Source organism: Antennarius striatus, chromosome 14 (genome assembly GCF_040054535.1).
Source record: "Antennarius striatus isolate MH-2024 chromosome 14, ASM4005453v1, whole genome shotgun sequence".
NCBI lineage: Eukaryota > Metazoa > Chordata > Actinopteri > Lophiiformes > Antennariidae > Antennarius > Antennarius striatus.
The window spans coordinates 4,310,623-4,331,696 of record NC_090789.1 but is presented as its reverse complement, the minus strand read 5'-3'; the positions used below and the strand labels follow the sequence as shown (position 1 = coordinate 4,331,696).

General features: G+C 40.2%; 3 protein-coding genes across 4 annotated transcripts in view; 1 reads left to right on the top strand and 2 right to left on the bottom strand.

Annotated features, from left to right (window-relative positions):
* Nucleotides 1-10,827, bottom strand: part of nup153 (nucleoporin 153) — a 13,357-nt gene extending 2,530 nt beyond the window's left edge. The window contains exons 1-19 of the mRNA XM_068333440.1: nucleotides 10,724-10,827; nucleotides 7,312-7,531; nucleotides 6,572-6,847; nucleotides 6,243-6,382; nucleotides 5,833-5,961; nucleotides 5,504-5,620; nucleotides 5,318-5,362; nucleotides 5,109-5,165; nucleotides 4,429-4,569; nucleotides 4,096-4,148; nucleotides 3,514-3,649; nucleotides 3,193-3,348; nucleotides 2,992-3,090; nucleotides 2,792-2,882; nucleotides 2,606-2,707; nucleotides 1,851-2,525; nucleotides 1,566-1,745; nucleotides 472-1,410; nucleotides 1-322 (exon numbers count right to left, since the gene is read on the bottom strand). The exon at nucleotides 1-322 is cut by the window's left edge and continues 74 nt beyond it. Of these exons, the coding sequence (XP_068189541.1) occupies nucleotides 1-322; nucleotides 472-1,410; nucleotides 1,566-1,745; nucleotides 1,851-2,525; nucleotides 2,606-2,707; nucleotides 2,792-2,882; nucleotides 2,992-3,090; nucleotides 3,193-3,348; nucleotides 3,514-3,649; nucleotides 4,096-4,148; nucleotides 4,429-4,569; nucleotides 5,109-5,165; nucleotides 5,318-5,362; nucleotides 5,504-5,620; nucleotides 5,833-5,961; nucleotides 6,243-6,382; nucleotides 6,572-6,847; nucleotides 7,312-7,531; nucleotides 10,724-10,801 (3,956 nt within the window). The 5' untranslated portion in view covers nucleotides 10,802-10,827. The remainder of the gene's footprint in view (nucleotides 323-471; nucleotides 1,411-1,565; nucleotides 1,746-1,850; nucleotides 2,526-2,605; nucleotides 2,708-2,791; nucleotides 2,883-2,991; nucleotides 3,091-3,192; nucleotides 3,349-3,513; nucleotides 3,650-4,095; nucleotides 4,149-4,428; nucleotides 4,570-5,108; nucleotides 5,166-5,317; nucleotides 5,363-5,503; nucleotides 5,621-5,832; nucleotides 5,962-6,242; nucleotides 6,383-6,571; nucleotides 6,848-7,311; nucleotides 7,532-10,723) is intronic.
* Nucleotides 10,828-11,455: 628 nt separating this feature from the next.
* On the bottom strand, nucleotides 11,456-17,462 carry ptdss1b (phosphatidylserine synthase 1b). The gene is made up of 13 exons (XM_068333161.1): nucleotides 17,248-17,462; nucleotides 17,008-17,099; nucleotides 16,359-16,403; nucleotides 16,131-16,255; nucleotides 15,680-15,838; nucleotides 15,183-15,334; nucleotides 14,875-15,016; nucleotides 14,539-14,651; nucleotides 14,261-14,326; nucleotides 13,524-13,623; nucleotides 13,050-13,109; nucleotides 12,820-12,898; nucleotides 11,456-12,734 (listed from the first exon to the last, which is right to left on the bottom strand). The coding sequence occupies exons 1-13, from the start codon at nucleotides 17,424-17,426 to the stop codon at nucleotides 12,652-12,654; spliced, it is 1,395 nt and encodes a 464-aa protein (XP_068189262.1). The 5' UTR covers nucleotides 17,427-17,462; the 3' UTR covers nucleotides 11,456-12,651.
* A 297-nt stretch (nucleotides 17,463-17,759) lies between these two features.
* On the top strand, nucleotides 17,760-20,760 carry mterf3 (mitochondrial transcription termination factor 3). 2 transcript variants are annotated; one of them, XM_068333263.1, is made up of 8 exons: nucleotides 17,760-18,045; nucleotides 18,359-18,714; nucleotides 18,834-18,986; nucleotides 19,130-19,319; nucleotides 19,517-19,664; nucleotides 19,806-19,877; nucleotides 19,969-20,130; nucleotides 20,250-20,760. In XM_068333263.1, exons 2-8 carry the CDS (start codon nucleotides 18,366-18,368, stop codon nucleotides 20,442-20,444), a joined length of 1,269 nt encoding a protein of 422 aa, XP_068189364.1. In that variant the 5' UTR covers nucleotides 17,760-18,045; nucleotides 18,359-18,365; the 3' UTR covers nucleotides 20,445-20,760. The 2 variants fall into 2 exon arrangements, with proteins under 2 accessions (XP_068189364.1, XP_068189365.1); XM_068333264.1 differs by having other exon boundaries at nucleotides 17,823-17,854.
* The last annotated feature ends 314 nt before the right edge of the window (nucleotides 20,761-21,074 follow it).

Here is a 21,074-nt window from a genome sequence, read left to right as displayed (position 1 = left end):
GCGGCGGCAGCGCCGAAGATAAACGGCTGAGCCGGGGCGGCAGAGTTGACAGGGGGAGCCGACGGGGCGGGGGGCTGGCCGTCCTGACTCTGGCCGAACATGAAGGCGGCTTTAGCAGGAGGTTCGTCGCTGGAGGTGGTGGCGGGTTGACCAAACATGAAAGTGCTGGGAGCTGCAGATGGAGCTGGAGCCTGAGTGGTGCTGCTGCTGCTGATGGAGCCGAACAGACTGGGGGTGGGGACTGTGGAGGACGAGGCGGCGGCGGTGGAGCTGGGATTGCTTGCCATGAACGAAAACGCAGGTTTTGAAGCAGCAGAAGAATCTGTTGGGGAAACACTGGGTTAGCATCGCAGGTTAAGAGATAGAAAACACTAGAAAATCTAGTGATCGTACATTTTTTTACAATTAAATACTGGATGCCTGAAAACGTAAATTTTTATGTTTGCATGCAGCGCAAAAACTGTGTCTGACCTATAGCACTTTGTCCAAAACCAAAAAAAGGCTTTGGGGTCTCTGCAGCAGACGTTTCACACTTGTCCACCGCCTTGCCGAATGTGAAGGTGGGTGGAGGCTGCTCTGCTGGAGCGGTGGGCTTGGCAAAGGAAAAGCCCCCTGTAGCAGCGGGGGCCGGAGCAGCTTGTGCACCTTTGCTGGCGGCGCCAAACAAGAAAGCCTGCGGGACGGTGGACGAGGCGCTAGCTTCTTTTTGCTCTTCTGGCTTCCCAAAGGTAAACGTGGGGGCAGCAGGCTCCTTATCCGTCTGGGAGGACCCAAACGTAGCGCCCCCCGGTGGGGTGGTGGTTGGCTCCCCCAGTCTCGCAAACACAGACCCGCTGGTGGTGCTAGTGGTGGTGGTGGAGGTGGTGCTTACTGAGGTGGTGTCACTGGATGATGTCACGTCGTTGCTCTTCTCCTGAGAAGGAGCAGCGGGAGTGAAACTCACTGCTGACGTCGAGGAGGGGGCAGCGGTGGTGGCATTTGATGTTTTCTCTTCTGGTTTTGACAGGCCAAAGGTGAAGCCACCCTTAGCTGGGCTACTTTCTGTGTTGGACGATCCAGTTCCAAACACGATCCCACCGCCGGTTCCAAACTTGAAGCCAGAAGTCGCAGCCGGCTGGTCCGACTTTTTGTCACCGTTAGAGTCAGTCCCAAATTTAAAGCCCCCGGACGAGCTACCAGATTTGAACCCTGAGAAGGCAGTAGTGTCTTTAGAAGTGGCTTCTGATGAGGAGCTTCCAAAAGGCACTCCAAATGTGAATCCACTTGATGATGAAGATGACTCTGACGATGACACTCCGAAATTGAAACCTCCTGAGCCTGAACCTGAGGTACTGTCAGACGTGCCAAACTTAAATCCCCCGGAAGTAAAGGTGGAAGAGCCAAAAGCAGAGGAGCTGGAAATCCCAGCAGCTGATGAACCAAAAGCAGAAAAAAACAAAGCACAATAAGCATGAATACTTTAATTAAAAGCAGTGTTGGTATACTGATAATAAAGAGTTTTAGCTGCTCTAAACATCTTGTTTGTACAACAATATGAAGACACCAGTAACAGTTTTTTTCGTTACCTTTGGGCTCCACAGCAGCTCCAGGTTTGGCTGCCTGACAGGCGACACACTGCACATCAGCGGCCTTATTCTGCAGGAGACAGACGTCACAATCCCAGGATCCCTCTGGCTTCTTGAACGCATCTCCCAATCCAAACACTGGAGCACTGTTGACTGAAGAGGAAGCTCCTGTTGAAGCTCCTGAAGAAAGAAAGAAGATTCTTTAAACTCACAGTCGCCTTAGATAAGAGTTGACTCATCACACAGAAGATTAAACGCTAACTCTACCCGTCAGGCTATCGTTACCTGGTTTAGCGCTCGTGCAGGCCACACACTTTTTGTCCTCTGCCTTGTTTACAACCATACATGTATCACACTCCCAAGAACCCTCAGGTGGTTTGAACTTATCTCCAAACCCACTCAACCCTGTGGAAACAGGCGCTGTGGGAGTGGATGCAGTCTGACTGGATGAGAAGGCAGAAGGAAGAGTCAATGAAGGCTTGAGCCCCGTTCCCGGTTTGGCCGTTTCGCAAGCTACACACTTCACTGCCTCCGGTTTATTTTGAACAAGACATGTATCGCAATCCCATGTTCCAGCAGGTTTGGAGAACATTGTGCCAAAACCAGTGGTGGTTGTAGTGGTGGAGGTGGAGGTGGTGGAGTTTGTGTTGCTGCTATCCATGCCGACTGAGGTGGCAGCTGAAGGTTCACAGTCCACAGATTTAGGTGAGGAGGAAGCTGGTTTAGAGGCCGTACAGCAAACGCATTTGGTGTCTGTCGGCTTGTTCTGTACCAAGCAGACATCGCAGGTCCAACCTGGTGGGGCTTTGAAGAATTCACCAAACCCTGTTGAAGATGAGAGCGAGGAGGTGGTTGTGGTGGTGGTGGAGGAAAAGGAGGAAGAGGAGGAGGAGGTGGTCGTTGACTGTTTGGAGGTGTCATCAGAGCCTGGGGACGTCACAGCACCTGAAGAGGCGAAGCCTAGACGGAACAAGAATAGAGTTAAAAACAAGAACAAATATCTTAATGCTAACGCTGCTGATGTGTTCCTGATCACTAACCAGGTGCTTTGAGGAGATCCAGCACACTTCCCTGCTTAAGGGTCTTTGCTGGTTTGAAAGGTCCTTCAAAGTCTTCTGTGCTTTTGCTTGTCGACGGTTTCACTGTAGCGAGAAAACACGAAGCTTAACATCCCTGTGGTTTTAGTGAAACAATGCAAATCATGTCTACTTCATGCAAAACCGTACCTGCTGCTGCTGCTGCTATGGGCGTGGCCAGCTTCCCGTTTAACATCGATGGACCCAGTTTTGCTACAGGTGCACTGAAGGTGAATCCAGCCTGCAAAGCAAAAAAATAGTTTTATTGTTAGGGTTAGGGTTAGGGTTAAGGGTTAAACAGCTATCTATTTTAAAAACGAGTTATCACTAATTGAAGTCTATTCACTCACTGATGGGGAAAATGAAGGAGGACTAGCAGGAGTCGCTTTGACAATGGGGGAGGAGAATGTAAAAGGTACGCATGGAGGTGATGAGGCAGTCGGTAGCTCCTGAAAATAAAAAAATAGATACAAAAAATAATTAGCTATTTTCAAGAACAGCTTAAAACTATTAGCAGCACTGGAGAAAAGTGAGATCATGCAAAGACACACCTTATTTGTGACCTCCTTCATGGGAGAAATGGGCGTGATGTTTGGGGCGGTGCTGGCGGTGGTGAGAGGTGGACGAGGAGAGGTAAAGCTGAAGTTGGGCAAGGCGGAGGTGCTGATGGGAAGAGAAATGGTTGGAAGGTCCGGTACCTCAGACACCTAGTTAGAAAATAGGCACAGGTATCATTGTTTGCTTAACACCTACGCAGAGAAAAGCATTAGTTTTATGAGTTCTCTTAACGAGAACACACCTCTCTGGTGTCAGACAGACAGACCCTGCAGCACCTGGAGGGAACAAGATTTTTTTTCCAATAGAATGTTTACCTCTCGCTCCTCAGGGCGTTTTGATGACGGCCGTGCTGTCGTCCTCTCCCTCTTCATCTTGCCACCTCCAGAGCTCACGCTGCTGACTGCTGGGGTGCTGGACAGAGGATAGGCTTTGCCACTGGAACTGATTGTGCTGGTAGCAGGGGAGGAGACGGAACAGGTAAAGAAAGTAAAACAGGCTAAGCAACATACAGTCAGTCACCGTCTACTCAGAGATTATACAGTCTGAATGTTCCCAGACGCTTACGAAATTTGTTTTGTTGATTACAGTAAAATGTAAAGTTGGTTTAATTGTTAAAACTGAATTTGGTTTAATTCGGAAAATTAAGAGTAGTCTCTGGATTGGAAGTCCCGTTTTGACCTCATCTAGCCTGAACTCCTCCCAACACTGACTCATTCTACACTCCGTCCTCGAATGCCTCCTTTCCCACCATCATGTCCCCACTAGGGTCACTAGAGGCCGCTGCTGAGCAGAGAACCTTCACAGAACAGCTGCTGCTCCAGAACAGACTGTAAATCCATTCATTCAGTTTTGACCTCCTGTTCAGAGCTGAAACATTTCTCACTCCTGTGTTTTACCTTGAAGATGAACCCGCAGTTGTTTCTGGTAGCTGTGGTGACCGTGTGGTGGGCTAAGGGGAGAAAATAAAATACAAAAACAAAATGAGCATCAGGTTTGTACGAGGCAGTATTTATTATCACTACACTGCCAGGCAGGAGGCCTAGAGGAAGACCAAAGAGGAGGTTTATGGATGTAGTGAAAGAGGACATGAAGGTAGTTGGTGTGAGAGAAGAAGATGCAGAAGACAGGGTTAGATGGAGGCAACTGATTCGCTGTGGCGACCCCTGAAGGGGAAAGCCGAAAGAAGAAGAAGAAGAAGAAGACACTGTGTTTCTGTGTTGACTTCTAACCGTCTGTCTTGGGGTTTTGTCCAGAGGCCGACTCACTCCCCCAGGAGTCAAGGTGGGCCTGAAGGACACAGAGCGGTTTCCTGCTGCTGATGCTGCAGCAGGAACCACCAGCTTCTGCACCGGTGGGAGGCTGGAGTCCATCTGAAATAAAGAAGGCTTTTAAAACACTGACACGAGCATCAGACCAAACCAAGGCTGGTCATGAAAGGCCCATTGAGGCACTCTGCATTCTAGTTACGGACCTCAAGAGTCAATACATAATATTCCATTTGTAAAACAGCTGTGGCAGCTGGAAATGACAGTTGTCAACAAGAAGCTCAGTTTAGCACTGGTAGCTTTCTAACACTGGACTACACTTCTGGCACACAGGAGAGAACAGCTGTGTTACAGCCAAGAGAATCACGTGAAGTGTTGCAACGGAGGTCAACAGGCAGCGGAACAGGAAGACGAGCCACAACAAGTGTTGCAGGATTTGTAAAACGATATGTTTACTCATCACTAAGCCTTGTTCTTAGCTGGCTTGACAGCAAGAAGTTCATGATGTGAAAACATCAGGTTAAAATATACAGGGTTACATGGCATACATTTATGAAGATGGTTTAGTGCGAAGAAGATAATTTTTTTTGACAAATCCTGAATGAAAGGGCAGAGTCACAAGAACTTTAAAAAGCTGTACTTACTCGTTTCTTTTTTGATGGGACATGTAAAGAAAGATCTGCATTTGTCACGTCCAATGACTACAAGGAAAGAAAAAAAAGCTTGAAAACACTATTTTCAGGCAAAAGCAAAAACAAATAACAAACATTCAGGTGTTTTTGATCAGACTATTTTCCAGACTTAAAAGATATTCATTGTGTTTAACTGCAAACATTCCCATAAAAGTTCTTACTGTAGAAAATGGGCTTGAAGCTGCTGCTGGGATCCTCCTGGCATCCTGTGGAAGAAAAATCAAAATATTGTTTCACTATAATTATCAAAACAAGAATATAACTGCTATCACCAACTGCTGAAACATGTCCGATATTAGGTAAATTTTCAACGGTGGAGAGAACAGTTGGAGAATTTGCATTCTTACAGCAAGAGGACTCGACATGTGCTCCAAGGATTGCAGGATGCGTCTGGCCGTGGCGCTGGTCACGCCGCAGGGCTGAGCTGCGGCAGGTTTCGCCTTGATCTGTCTCCTCACTGGGGTCTGTCAATCAGATGCACTACTTTAATGCCTAATTAAAGAACATTATGTAAACCATTTACATCAACCTCATGTGGATGTCAGAAATTAGCCACCACCCGTGAAAGGCTGAAGTATCTACAATATTTTATGCAGGAAAGATGATAAATACTGTGATAAACTTGTGTTTGTGTTCATTGTTTAGCTGGAGGCACACAAAGTCCTCATCAGCATACCTGGTACGGTGTTCCAGCACGACTGCGTGCGCTCCTGACAGCAGCTGCCCCTCCATACGTGGTTTTCCCAGGGTAGAAAGGCGACTCTCCAAGCTGGCTAGAGTTTAGCACCGTATTGTTGAATGTTGACTGGAGGAGAGAGTTTGGATTTTTAAGAAAGCATATTTCTTACAATTTGAGTGTAGTTTCCAGAGCAGCGATGATAATTCTTCTACACTGAAAATCATCACCTTAAACAGAGTTGACTTTAACAATTATCTGTGAGATGACTAAACTAATCGAACTGAACTGAGGACAGACTTTCTCCTGCTTTGACATGTGTTCTGATAATTCTACCTGGCAGCGTTGGACAGTTCTGTTGTTTTTAACCATCTCATGCTGGTAAGCTCTTGGCAAACACAGATACTCACGTTAGACGAAGTTCCAAATACAGACAGATTGAATGCAGGCTTTTTCAGACTGGACTGGGCAGGCTGTATAGCTGAGTTTGTTCGGTCTGTCTCTGGGGACCAGAGTTGGTGAAATGATGCTGTTTTGGAAGTGGGGGCATCTGTAAGACATTGACAGACCTCTTAACAAATATGCCAATGCAGAAATCTAGGTTAAGGTTGCCAACCATCCATGAGATTTCACCTCAGTGACACCACTGGACTGCACTAACTAAGATGTCAATAGACCTGTTTCTATAGGACAAAGAAAAAAGCTAGACGAACAGATGCATAGACAACTCTTCTTATACCTTTATCAGAGGCACGGGAGGAGAAACCGCTAGTGGTGGAGATGTTATCATCTTCGTGCTGTGAGAGGTTGTCCTTGATTTCTTTGACCAAGGAAAACCCTGTGGAAAACGGTCCAGGGACTGAGGAAGTGGAGGGTTGGGAGAAGAGGCTGCTAGAAGCCCCCAGGGTTGGAGAGGAGGCATCCAAAGGGGGGAAATTGAGATGGGAACGACTTAGAGGAGGTCGAGAAAGCACACATTCCTGAAAGTTCAAGGATGCCCGGCTGGTTGACGGTTCTGTGCAGGAGAGAAAAAAGAGATGAGTGTGGTGGTAAAGTGGGCAACGTGTAAAAATCTCTAATAATAAATAAAACGTTGTCTTAGATTTTCATTAATCCAGATCACAAGAATGCTTCACGCCTCAACTAGGAGGCTTTTAACTGACTGTTGAGTGTTCCGGATATGCTTGTAATAAAGCTGACGCAGCATTTTATTGCAGACTTAGTCACAGAGGAAGAAATGAAAGTGATGGCGTGTCCAAAAAAGCCTTATCAACACTTTATGATTGATTACTGCACGACTCCTTAAAAGCCGCCATCTTTCAAATATGTCATGAAGCTTAGGATGTGCAGACAGAAATCTACCAGTAGATATTTGTTCCACTGTTCACATGTTATGGTTGTTCTTCTGTTTCATGTAAAAAAAAGGTTCATTATTTCATGAATATCTTCATGACCTGAAGGTCAAAATTAAATCCTCACCTGTATTACTGGTGCTTGGCTCTGGGGAGTCGCGTCCATCAAGGGGAGGAGTTTCCTCTGCGTTGCCATTAGTGGGGGGTGGCAACAGCTGGCTGCTCTGGTCTGTCCCCAGTACAGACCCCCCACCTTCAGGATCATCTCCATTCTTAAAGTACTTTTGCAACCAGGAGGGAACGATGCTCTTTACTGTGTCTGTCACTCGACTGATGAGGCCTGACTGCTGTTAGCGATGAAAACATGAGAGGGAGAGAAGGGAAGGTGTGAACAAAAGGTTGAAACGAAAAGCAGTGTTGGATAAACAAAACAAAGAACCATCTATTGAGGCTGTTATGAGTAGCATCTGAGTTAGAGATTTTCTTTGACAATGAGCATTGTCTAAAATGTCAGCATGTAGAACAAAAGCAACACTTTTGAATCTCACTGTACTTTTAAGTTTATATAACTAAAGAACAGAAAATCCACAAGCGTACTGGTAAACGTATGGTGACAAATTTGTGAAAGCGCAATTCTGTATCAACTGCTATCATGTAAAATACCATCTACACACTCTTGTGATGTATAATAAAACAATGAACAACGAACTGCATTATCTAAAATAAGACTACAGTACTCATCTTCCTCAGTGAAGAGCAGCAAACACAATCTAACTAAGTGTCAGAAACTGGGTCAGGCCTGGGATACACTGTACATCTGAAGCAGTGAGCAAGTGACGCTGATCTGCCCTGTACCACTGTCAGGGATTGTTCCATTTGATGAACGCCAGGTTGTGATTCAAATAATTTTGAATCACATCAATTCCTATGTCATCTTGTTCTGGTACAGTCCAACATATGATGGCACTTTAAAACACATTTCACATTCATTAATGTCGAGCAATTGTGAAAAATGGACCGTGTAATTTTCCAGAGCCCAAAGCATCAACATTTAAATACAAAGATGTGTTTGAGAAAAAATAGCAAAAAAATCATGTCATTTGAGAATCTGAAAAAAAGCAACTGTTGGGACACCTTTTCTTGAAAATTCCTGAAGCGATTAATCTTTTGTTCCTACTTTGCAGTTGGTTTTTTTACTCAAATCGCTGATAAATCTTTGTAACTGGAGCTTGCAAAAAAAGGAGTTAACGTAGGTCAACAGCTATAGTGTGATTTTCTAAAGCTTTTAAAATGCTACTTCCTTGGCACCTTTAGCAAACTATAGTCTGGTAGTTTCGAATGAACAAGTATTAAATGTCTCATTATTCAAAGTCTAATTCACGAATAATATCTTTACTGCATGGAGTCATTGAAACACAAGAGATGAGGGTAATAAAACAATAAAACTCAAAATCTATTACTGTAATTATGCTTTACATATACACAGGAGAATAAGACTGTTAAATCGCATGTTGAGCAAGTCAAATTTGTAACATTTATCTTGAAAAACATACCAGGTATTACCCTCAGAATTACTCCCATCAGCTCTTACAAGAAGAAAAACTACTAATGTGCACGTCCATGATGAATGCTTATGTTGTCTAAACCCTGGCATTCAAATCATGATAAAAGCCATATGGGCTATTTCCTTTCTACTTATCTGAAAAATACACCTGTGGGTCACGCTGCACTTTAACCTTTTTGCAAAGGCATACAACCTGGACTAGTCAATAACATATGTCATAATTACCACAGCACAAGTGTGTTTAGAGCTATAGAAGTCATTCTTACAAGGATCCAGTTCTGCATTCCTGTAGTTTGCATGGTTTGTGTGAATAAATGAACCATGTTTTACTGTCACTGCTCTATAGAGAAGCAATCACCTAGAAATGAAAATGTCAGTACTTAACTCAGTATTCTTAGCTTTTTTCAAGTAAACGGGGTGTACATGATGCGTTTACATTTACCCATTTCGATCAGTTACTGTAGTCAGTTGTACTTTTACATGTATTCCACGTAAACAAACACTGTGTGAAAACGGCTTGTAGGATGAACCAAGAGCAATGGCACATATATAAGATGTTTTTATCGTGGTACTTTCTGCAGTGTTGTGTAAACCAAGCTGCTGGAGAAAAGCTTAACCAAAGTTTTAATGCCAGTTGTACACAAGATTCGGATAATCACTGTTTTTGGGTAATTCTAGTGCAGACACATTTCTTTTAGCACTCAGCAATAATTATTTAATCAATCTAAATTAAGTATTTTGGCATAAAATTAACATCTCAGAAAAAAAACTTTATGTAAAACTGGGGTCACTAGTTTAAACATGGATGATGATACATTGATACTAAAATCAATAAGTTTTAAAAAAGATGATCATTCGGTGGGTGCCAAACTACCATGTATAATAAGTCCAACATTCCTTCATGTGCTGAAATCAGTTCACTATAAACCTGCACTGCATTGTAATGTTCAGTTTTGAAGAACTGCGGGACAAAGTTCGTGATACCCCAATTTATCGTATAACGATCAGTTTCGTTAGCTTTTGTTCAACATATAATCACCAAAGTAGGACTATTGGTTTGGATAAATCAATTGTATAATTGTCAAAAGTTCAAACTACCGGGTGGCTCTTTCAAAACAAACTTTTCAGATATGTTGCTTTTCCAGTCAGATAACACTAGCAGTCGGATATTAATATAAACAAACTCATTTGGTTTGCTGTGATATTCTCCCCGATGACGACAGACGGATCTTAAATACATTAACAACACGTCTTGTCCACCGTCAACACTATATTGTGATTTTTAACGCCATTTAATTTTAAATCGATAAGGCAGATGGACCCAAGACAACCATGTGGGCTCGCTTTCAAACCAATGCTTCCTGCGCAGTTTTTCTCGCTGAGGTTCGGCTAACGTTAGCTAGCTCTACATCCATACTTATTCGCGACAGGCACAGGGAAATTGTCTTAAAATCCAGCAATATGAAAATCAACCAAAGACGGATGTGAGCGTCTTTAATTTAGAACCAAACGGTCATGTCACTTCTACCGGTGACGATGTGATGTCTTCAAACTTCAGAAGACAATACATTGCTCGCATATGCTAGCAAGCGTTAGCTACTTCAGCTTACACTTGGAATTCTACTTCCTTGCTTTCCGCTAACTAGCTCACAGCTAAGAACTTTGTATTTATTTCATTATCTGAATGTGTCATGAGTTCTCTCGTACGTTAACAAATAACAGACAATCAATCTATATGATTTATTATGCCCGGATTCGACCTGTCAAGTCCGTCAGATTTTGCTAACCTATAAGCCAGTTTGCTAGCTCACTAGCATTTCGCTGGTATGCTAGCAGCGCGTGGAGGCCACGAGCGATAAAGTGAGGCCTAAAATGACTTCAACAAACAATAACAAGAGCTTTAAGATTATGATACTGCAGTCAACCTAACGTCATTGACATGTACTTTTAGCATGGAAACTTTCACTCAATTTACCTGTTTATTCTTGGCGTAAGGTTTAGAGGCAATATGATATCTCCTGCTTCTAATTTTCCCTCCACCCGTGGCCGCCATGGTTCTTTAGTCCGAGTGTCTATCGGTGTTTCGGCGCCGGATAGCTGTCATCCAGGACAGCGGCCACTCGCTGATGAATTGTGGGTAATGTAGTACCTGATCAAAACAAAGGGAGAGGTTGCAAGGCCTTTGCCGAAACAAGGCCATATATCTGTGTAGTGTGATATTAAAGTATTGTGCAACCATGATTCTAAAATATGTTTTGATAATCAACAGGGAGTATTATCAAATAAATTTATTAGGCTATATTATAGCTCAATTATCGAAATGAATTTAAGAAGGCAGTAACAGTCCTGATACAGTAATTGTTTTTCATCATTCATGAATGCTCAAAGAAAATTGTAAAGAATGGCGCATTTCTTATATTTTCCTTGTTGCAGTTTCAATTAAAATTTTGATTTCTATGGGTTTTAACCTGTTGCTTGGGTCACAGGATGTGACCTTTGGTTAAAAAAACCCCCACACACCTTAGGAAAGCTTAACAGTCAATGCAAAAGCTATTTTGAATCCATAATAAATACTTTCAGTTCTCTAAATTATTTCATCTATGAAACAGAAATCACAATGGTGGAGGTTAAAATATTTCAAACTATCGATATGAAGGATGAGTAGAAGAATGATAGAACAAAAAGATTAACAAATCAATGCTGTGATTTAATTTAATTATGAGTGCAAAAACAAGCAAACCCAAACATATAAAATCATGATTCCATTATACCAAATATTACATTATCGGTTACAAATAACAGATAATAAATAATGTGCAGTCCTACACTTAAACAGTACATGATTTGTTGTAAAACATTCACATTAAACTATAATGTATTTTTTCATCTGGATCACTTAAAAGAATTGCAAAAAGGATAATTATCCTTTTGCTTCCGCATGCCACAACAACATATGTCAGTATGCATATTAATTCACCACCACTTCCCTCACCAAGCACCAAAACACAAATTACAAAACTAACATACATCCCAAGTCCAATAACCACTTTTATGGAAGCTAAAAAAGGTTAAGAATAACATATTAAGGCAACATTTGGCTCAGTAACACATTGTTTCAGGTGATGGAATCTTGAATTAAGAAAAGCATCAAGTATATTACAAGAGCATCAATGCTTTGCTGGAGTAATGATATGTGCATGTGGTCACTCAACAATTATACAGACACAAATATAGCAAACCAACAAAGAATCATCACAAATTAACACCATAAACTGTGATATACACTTAGTAGTTAAGGTATCAAAAGTAGCATAAAGTAACAGATTCAAAAACAATAAGGTGTCTAAGTTTAAGTACAAAAATTCTTGACACATCACTCAGAGTGCTGTCATGGCCTGGATTATAACTTGAGCTCAGTGCAAAGAATCGAAGGAACATTCAGTATTTGAAAGTAAAATATGCTGGTATAGGATCAGGCTGAGGATAACCTGACAGTTTTCTCTGTACAAATAAAGACATATTCTTGCAAATCCAGTGTATTTATGGCTATTCAAATGTATGTTAAATTGAAAATAGAAAACAAATGTTCCTGTCAAACAGTGTTAACTCTGTCAGTATTGCCTATTTTACTGAGAAACAAACCCAAGTCTGCAGGTCTAAAGCCTCCAACTAACTGTTGCGTTTTGCCTTCATCTCTCACAGCCATTATATTGTGTTTGAGTTGAAGTTAAATATATCAAGGCTTGATTTGACTTTTATTTGTAATTTCCTTTCTGTCCTTTAAGTATTCATTAAATCCCTGCTGTAAACACTTATTAAGTCATTTTACCCCTTTGTTGTGGGAGGTTGGAATCACGGAGAACGTGAATACTCAGTGTCACCATTGTTCACTGTCTTCCTTCCTTAGTTTCCATTCTCAGATCTGTTTCTCCCAGATGCTGTCCTCCGTGCTGTCGGTTTGGAAATGCTCAGGGAATCCTTCTCAGCTTCAGAGGAAAAATACACAACTATGTTAAAATATTTAGGATTGAATTTTAAAAAAGTCATTTGTTTGTCTATTATGTGACTGACCTGGATCTCCATTTGAGCCAAAACCACTTGAGTCAACCATGCTTTTGTCAATAAAGTCATCACTTCGCACAGAAAGGGTCTGTAAACATAATGAAACTCAGAGTTAAAAGTATTTCTGACCAGTCATTTAAAAAAAATAAAAATTTCAGCTGATATCAATAATAAATGAATATTACAATAATACATATTCTATAAAACAATCAAAGCATTTTAAGAACAGACTATCGCACCTCTATTTTTTTCTGCTCATACCACACCATCCCATATAAGCACAGAAGTGTGATGAGTGCCTAGACATGAAAAAACAGGGAAAAAGGTCCAGTCATAAACAGTTTTTTCCAGACAAGTATACAAGCACACAGGAATTAAGGTGTAAAACCACTGAAGTAAACTAGAAGGTTTGGAAAGAACCAACCTCAGCTAATTGTATAAACATTGCATCAAGTCATCTTTAGTACCACCAAACATTGTTTGTACAGTGTTTTTACCTTTACCAAGGAAAATTAAGTTCTAAGGCAGATCTGATCAGATCAGCGTTCTGACTTTTCAAAAAATAGTCAGTAGTTGCAAGGGAACAGTATTTGACAAAGTAGTTATCCACATATTTTCAACACAAGTTTGAAAATATGCATGAGGGTGTTATAGTCTTAAGAGATGAACACAGGAAATATACAGTGGTTACATGATAATAATCATTTTCTTACCAAACACAGCAGCCATAAGAAGACATATAGAATTTGTGTCTTGGAAAACAAGTCTTGACCAAATTTAACACAAATTATAGCCTCGAGGAAAACAATGGCCCTATTGAGAAAAAGAAAGAGTGTTAAATCAAAACCCAGGTATTTGGAAATGGTTCCCTCTCTTGGTCATGTTATTTCATTGCAGTGGAGCTAAATTACTTTTCCCCCTGCCCCTCAAATCCATAATAACACTAACTCAATGTACGGCTGCGTTTAGTTTTAACGGTTCCCATGCAGATCAGAAAATGGCCTCAGTATCGAGAATAACCAGACATAGAGAATGGCAGAGAGAGTCAGGCTGTCTTGTTGCTATGGAAACTAGAGCATGCTGAGGTTATTAGCAGCTTTGTGTCTGCAATGAAATCAATGACAATGTTAAAACATGTAGTCATATAATTTATAAAATTTCTGTATAAAAAACCGCAACAGAATTGACACATTAGAACTGATTTATCCCATCAGCTTCATTCAAGCAGCTTTTACGACCTTGAACCATTTATATGCTAATTAGAATGTGTGTGGTCAAGATGACAACAACCACAGCCGTTGCTACTGAGGGAACTGTTCACTTGTACATTGATTCCTTTAGTTTGTAATCATCAAATTTTCTCTGTTGAAACTTTACCTAAAATATGCCAACTGGAATGACAGAAAGAAGCTTCTAAAAAGAATGGACTGATTAGATGCAGCATAGTTACCCAAACACCCAGCATTGTGTGCCAACTCGTTTACACTGAGGCTCTGTCAGGTACACATAATATTGTCTGAAAAAGGTACAAAAGAAAAATAAATTATGTACTGTCACAAAAAAATTAAACTTTTCAGATTTGAACACACTGCAAAATAACTTGTCATGCCAGGATTAAGTCCTATCTTACAATCAAAATTGTCCAGGTATTAGAAACTAGTCAATTCTGTATAACTTTGCCCCTGGGTGCAGTAAGAGTAATGATGTCATGCTGAAGGTGGAACACACCGCACAGTGGGCGCAGTGATGATTCCAATGAGGAGGATACGACACCAGCTGAGAGGGTGAGATGCCTGGAAGATGAAGATGTGCTTGAAGAAGAATATGTTCAACTCTGTCAGCTGTGAAGATTGAGAAAGCAATACAGACAAAACATGAGAGCATTTCTTATGGCATGTTGTATATTTTATGACCAGTGTGAGCAGCAGAATCAATATGGGAATGAGCTTTTTTGGTCAATCAGTGGTTCATCTGAAAAAAGATTACTACATAATTAGTTACAGTCAGAATTCTAAGGACAATTTTAGGAGTATTTCTGAGTGAAACATTAAAAAAATATATCACCTGCCATACGATCATAAAGAAATAGATGCCTGCTACTCTCTGGAAGGAGGACTTTGGATCAAGCCAGCGCACATACATCCAACTTGCTGGGGTGAACTGGAGCACAGCTCGCTTTATTTTCCCTGTAGTGGAGTGGATTTCCCTGAAGATAAAGTGTGCACTTCTGAGGATACTCTTGAACATGAATACATGGAAAAGTATCCAGAATTATAATGTCAAAAACTACTTTCAATTAATGCACACACAAAATATCAATGGCACTTAATAAACAAAGGAAAAGACAAGAAAACCCAGTTGGCTTCACTGACTTGATGCTGGCCCAGTGGTATGTCCTTATCTCCAAAAACCGGCAGGCAGTCATACCCAACCAGATACCTCCTCCATTACACAAGAGTATGTCCAAGATCACCTGATCCCACCAGCACTCCGCAAAGTTTGGAAGCAAGTGCATAAAGAACAGCTGTGAAAATGAAAAATTAAACTTTTAGGTGAAAGGGATTAAAAAGTCTTTTTAATTCATAAGGATCTAGAAAAAAACTATTTTTTTATTTCCTCCTTCAAGCAGGTTAAGTGATTGATTCAGCTTGTCTGTCTTTTAGCAGGCTTACAATTAAACTACACCACTGACATGAAACTTGGTTGGAGAGTTGGGTAAGTTCAACTTTTTTGGAACAATTGTCAGTGACACTTAAACTCAGCCTTGATGAAAGTTTCAGGATCTGTTTGAAACTTTAGCTCTTGGACAGGTGCAGTCTACATTTCAGAACATACAAGTCTAGCCTCAGCTTAAAAACTTGAACACTACCTCAGTCATTTCCCAGGTAATGCTGATGGTCCAACAGAGGCTGTAGCTGCGTATGAGCAGAGCCTTCATGGCCCAGCCTGCAAAGTGGCCGAAGGCAAAGATGTCAAAGTGGCTCATGAGTCGCTCCCATGTTATCATTGAACAGTTCACAGCATATTCCTGGTAAGGGGAAAGTAGTAAGAATTAGGACTAGAATGGCAACAAGAAAACTTTTTTCGCATCTGTAAATAAAAAACTGGATGTAATCTCATTTTAATTTATTACTTATTCCAAAAACTGAAACGATTTTAAAAACAGCTCATACTTAATATATGTTTCAATTTAAATTAATTGGGTAGTAGATTTGGAGTCTATTAAAGTAAACTTTCAATATCAGAGACCTATCATTCCCTTCACAGACAGATGTAGCATCATTTTGTTCTTGATGGTTCCCAGGAAAAACCATCCTTACCATGATATCAACCTCCCGTACGGCAAAGCGCAGGTTTGGGTCCAACCAGTACATCAGTAACCTCACTTGGTCCCAGTTGAGGAAGAGAAAGAAGACAAGAAACAAGAAGTACATCACGCTGAGACCTACCAGGATGAAAAAGAGAGAGGATTATGGAGCATTAAAATCAGATTTATGCAGGAAATTAAGGTTAATGTGAGATGTTAAGTTAGCGTTGGAAACACTCACCAAACACCATTCGCCATACAGCCGGGTGAGGCCTGGTAAAGGGTCCTGATGAAGAAAGTGAAACAATATATGGCTCATTCATAATATTCATTATTGAGGAAAACACACTCAATGTTCACCTGAACATTGAGTTTTTCAAGTCACAAACCACATCTCACAGTCTTCTTCAGTCTGGAGTCTTCATATTATGGAGAAATTGAGTCTTTATATTACCACATATTAGTTCTATATCTACTGTGTTATCACCATGACAACTGAGTAAGTCTAATCAGCGGAGGGAGGCCGTGAGATGTGCTTGTGTGACAGGTGAAAGTTAAATAAAATTGTTATTGACTAAACTTACATTTTATCAAATTTTGTCAAAATATGTCACAAAGTTAATTTGTTAATCAACAAGGAGGTATAAATGATCCTTATATCTTTAAAAATGACTTCATTTGCCGAGTTTAAATTAAACTAAAATGGAATGATTCTATAAATAAGAAAATCCTCATATTTTGCAATCTGGGCACAGAGAATATGTGACTTTTTCTCATGATTAACTAATTTATAAAATAGCTGATGATTCCTTTCAGAAGAATCGTGTCCTGGCTACACTGGACAGACCATATGTGACTCACAACTTAACCATGGAGTCAGTGTGTCTTACCATTAGGAAAGGCCAGGACACTTATGACCAAGAAAAAGAAGACCACCACCATCGCTCCAACTTGGAGGTTGCCTTCAGGGTTCTCATCATCCCTGTAAAAAACAACACCATATGTTAACCTGAATCAAATTCAGCTCGGCGATACCTTCAGTTGTGGAGCTGGATAACAAGAACTGCTTTGTTCACATAGTTTTCAAACCTTTGAAAAAGGATTTTAAAAGTTCTAATATTTTACTTTACCTAGTGAACGCGAAGTACATGAGGCTGAGCAGCGTAACCGTCAGGAGTGAGATAGTGTGTGGCTTGTAGAATAAATCAATGCAGATATCATCCACTTGTTGCTCGTTTATCATTCGGAAGTATGAATTATCGTTGGCATTGTCCCTCGGGGGTGTTCGGGGAGATATAGAGGCTTTCATTTTAGCAATTTTTTTTTTTTAATTTTACGACGTACACGCAAAATACTACAACTCAAAACAAGCGACAAGTGTGCTGCTCAAAAGGAAGTTGACGACGGACTGATCCACACAAAATGAGGGGGTTCTTGTACTTTAAAATTTCATTTTAGTATCCGACAAAAACAATAAATACGAGCCGAAAACACAATACATTTATTAGTGTATTACTATAAATACTGGTATTCGATAACTTAAACGATCTAATATACTGAATTCAGCTATTTCGTTTAAAAAAAAAACAAAGATGCCGTAGTGGTACATTCCACATGATAGCACTTCCGTGTTGCAGTTCGGGTGACACATGCTCGAAAACCTTTGCGTCGCGCAATACCAAGGTGGATGACAGTGTGGCGTCTTGGATAAGCTATGTGGATAGAAAATTGCGAATAGTAAATCTCACAATCTGAATTAATAAATTAACTCTCTCTGTACGTTTCTACTCAGGCTAACAGAGACTTACCTTTATGAATTCTGGTTAGCATTAAAAGCTAACTACGTATCGGCATATTTCGCTTTGACAGAAACGTGTGCAGGTAGCGCTAGGATTATTGAGATAAGTATTACTACTGCAGTAGTGGAGGTAATATAATGTCCTCGTTACTATACGTTTTTTCGAAGTACCTGTACACTGCAAATCACCACATGATCTATTACTGTAATTTTTGTATTTGAGTATATATACTATATAGCAACAGAAGTACTCTTTCCATGGTGTGTATAGACTGGTTGTTCAGATGTATTACATTGAGTTAAGTTTGTGAAGTTATTTGAGTATGATGGCTATCCTACTGTTCTCTCTCATGTTATGGTATGAGAGAGACTGGGCTCTTCTAACTATCTAGATAGTAAAAGAAAATTCATAGACTGAGTGGTGCTTATATTTTTTCTTTCAGAATCTCCATGGCATCCTCCTATACACAACGTTGTCTGCAATGCAGAAGTCTATTCTCAAAGACAGTGGCTAATCCTGGGAGGCATTTCACTCATTTTAACCATGGAACCTCGGCTACAAGGTTATTCATCAAGAAGAAAATCTTAAATGGATCTTCGGTTATCAGAATGAGCCACACAGCAATTCAAGCAAGATGCACGTGGAAGCAGCAGTCGTTCTATTACAGTGACTTTACTGCCAGACATCTGTCAACTAAGGAGGAGGCCAGTAAAGATATTGAAGAATTGTCAAAAGCTGACGTAACATACACCAATCCCCTAGAAGCTGTGTCGGTGACAGAAGACCAGATGTTATTAGGTGCATATTGGTTTGGTGTTGATGACATTGAAACCTTTCAAGATTACACTTGATTTAAAACCCATATTTATCTTGAATGGGTGATGAATAAATTGCTCTTTCTTTGTTGTCTTTACCAGATCTTGACGAAGTCAGTGAACCGTCAGCATTAGAGGAGATTAGTGATGAAGAGGCTGTTAGTATAATTGTTCCCTCTGCCATACCTCCAGCTGCCAAATCTCTTTGTGCCTACGTTGACCATTCTGAAACACTGACAAAACTTGTGCAGCTAGGTAACTGAACCACAGACTTGAACATACTGACTTTGGAATCATTAAAATTTATTACGGTGTAAGCAATGATCTCCAAATGATAATTTAACCCAAATTTCTTTATTTTTTGTCATTACTCATTTGTACTCTTCCCCTACCTACAGGTGTAAATCTATGGAAGTTCGAACAAAAGCCAATCGTGGGCTCCATGCTGCTGAGGCTCGATTTCAACACAGACGTCACCCCAAGGTTGCTGTTTCTCAAAGATATCGGTGTGGAGAGCTCTCGTCTTGGCTATGTAATAACACACAACCCCTTCATTCTCACAGAGAGTTTGGAAAATCTACAGACTAGGTGAGATGATGGATTCTCAGAAACAACAAATGTCTTCACTGTATATTGACAGTCAGTGTAATGAGATCAGTCACTCAAAGCATTTACAGTATTAGTACAGTATATTGGTGACTTGTCAAACAAATATATTCTCTGCAGTTTCATGCATTTTGAAATGATTTTTTATAATTTTCTTTTTTTTTTTTCTTTTTCCAAAGGGTGAACTATCTCAAGTCAAAGAAGTTCAGTTCCGGGACTGTTGCGTCCATGGTGTCTCGAGCTCCATATCTGCTTAACTTCAGTGTGAAGAGGCTTGACAACAGACTTGGGTTCTATCAGCAGCACCTCAAGCTCAGTGCCTCTAATGTAAATAAATTTAACAAACTTTGAAGAATTTAAACCACTTAATTTTGACAATAGATCATAATTCTGCCATACTCCAGTGAGTTGTGATTTTATTTTCTTTGGGGTACAAAAAGAGATCTGTGTTCTTTTTTCTCTTTTCAGACACGGGATATTGTAGCTCGTCTCCCCAAATTGCTGAGTGGCAGTTTGGAGCCTGTAAAAGAAAATCTGAAGGTATTCAATGAGAAACTATATTGCAAGAAAACTTTGTATGAGTACTTGTGGGATTCTGTGTTTGAATAGATTTTGTAAATCTCTTCCACAGGTGTGTGAATTAGAGCTAGGCTTTAAGGAAAATGAGATCCAGCATATAGTTATTGCCGTTCCAAAAGTTCTGATTGCCAGTAAAAGGAAGCTAACACAAATATTTGACTTCATCCATAATACCATGAAGGTTCCCCATCACCTGATTGTCAAGTTCCCACAGGTAGATTGACTTCTGTTTGCATGTCATTTATTTTTTTTCTTACCAATTTATCTTGTATCTTAATGCATTTTGTGAACACTAACAGTTATAACATAAACATTTATAATGTCTTCCTACAGGTCTTCAATTCAAAGTACTTGCATATCAGGGAGCGCCACCTGTTTCTTGAATATCTTGGAAAGGCTCAGTATGACCCAAACCTACCCAACTATGTTTCCTTGGACCGTCTGGTGTCTTTGCCCGATGAATTATTTTGCACGGATTTGGCTTTGGCCACAGTGGAAGATTTTTATTTGTTCCAAAAGACACTATGATTGTTCATAAGGGAGCATTTTAGAAATCCTCAGAAATGTCACACAGTTGGTATTAAAACCACTATGTCTGATACATACTCTCAACATGCCTAACACCAGCTTGTATATAAATTTGAAGTTTGCTTTGTGTGTGTGAAATTTAAAAAATGTACATAATGTACAGTGTATAAACTTACTTAACTGAAATGTTTGTGACTTGCTCTTATATACCATGATTGAATCTGAAGAGACCATGTCATTAAAGTTTAGTTCACTTCTAAAACTACAAAAATTTTGCTTCAGCTTAAGAACTGTAAATAAAATTATTAAATATCAAACCATGTAAAGTAAGTGCAGTGTAATTTTTGGAATCGGACTGCCTTTTAGATTGGAATTTATCTAAGGAGTCCATATTACTCAAGTTTTATACATTTAACTACATTTCCAGTAAACTGCACAAAGACCGTGGGATTCATGATACTGAAGAATTCGTACAATCATATTTTTTTGTTTATATTTTACTAATTTAAAATAATTGAAATACGTCTTAATTAAATCAAGAATACATTTTCATTGTGTTTATTCGTTTGTGACAAACGGATTGACCTGCTAGGTTTTTCAAAAAAATTACTTAATTTTACAGATTTAGAT

Excerpts from the sequence above, each read along its gene's own strand:
- ptdss1b (XM_068333161.1), bottom strand. The coding sequence starts at position 17,426 with ATGAAAGCCTCTATATCTCCCCGAACACCCCCGAGGGACAATGCCAAC. Across the intron at positions 15,017-15,182 it reads TACCACTGGGCCAGCATCAA|GGAAATCCACTCCACTACAG; the intron begins GTCAGTGAAGCC and ends CTTTATCTTCAG. Across the intron at positions 14,652-14,874 it reads TCTTTATGATCGTATGGCAG|CTGACAGAGTTGAACATATT; the intron begins GTGATATATTTT and ends CAATCTTCACAG.
- mterf3 (XM_068333263.1), top strand. The coding sequence starts at position 18,366 with ATGGCATCCTCCTATACACAACGTTGTCTGCAATGCAGAAGTCTATTC. Across the intron at positions 18,987-19,129 it reads GACAAAACTTGTGCAGCTAG|GTGTAAATCTATGGAAGTTC; the intron begins GTAACTGAACCA and ends CCCTACCTACAG. Across the intron at positions 19,320-19,516 it reads TTGGAAAATCTACAGACTAG|GGTGAACTATCTCAAGTCAA; the intron begins GTGAGATGATGG and ends CTTTTTCCAAAG.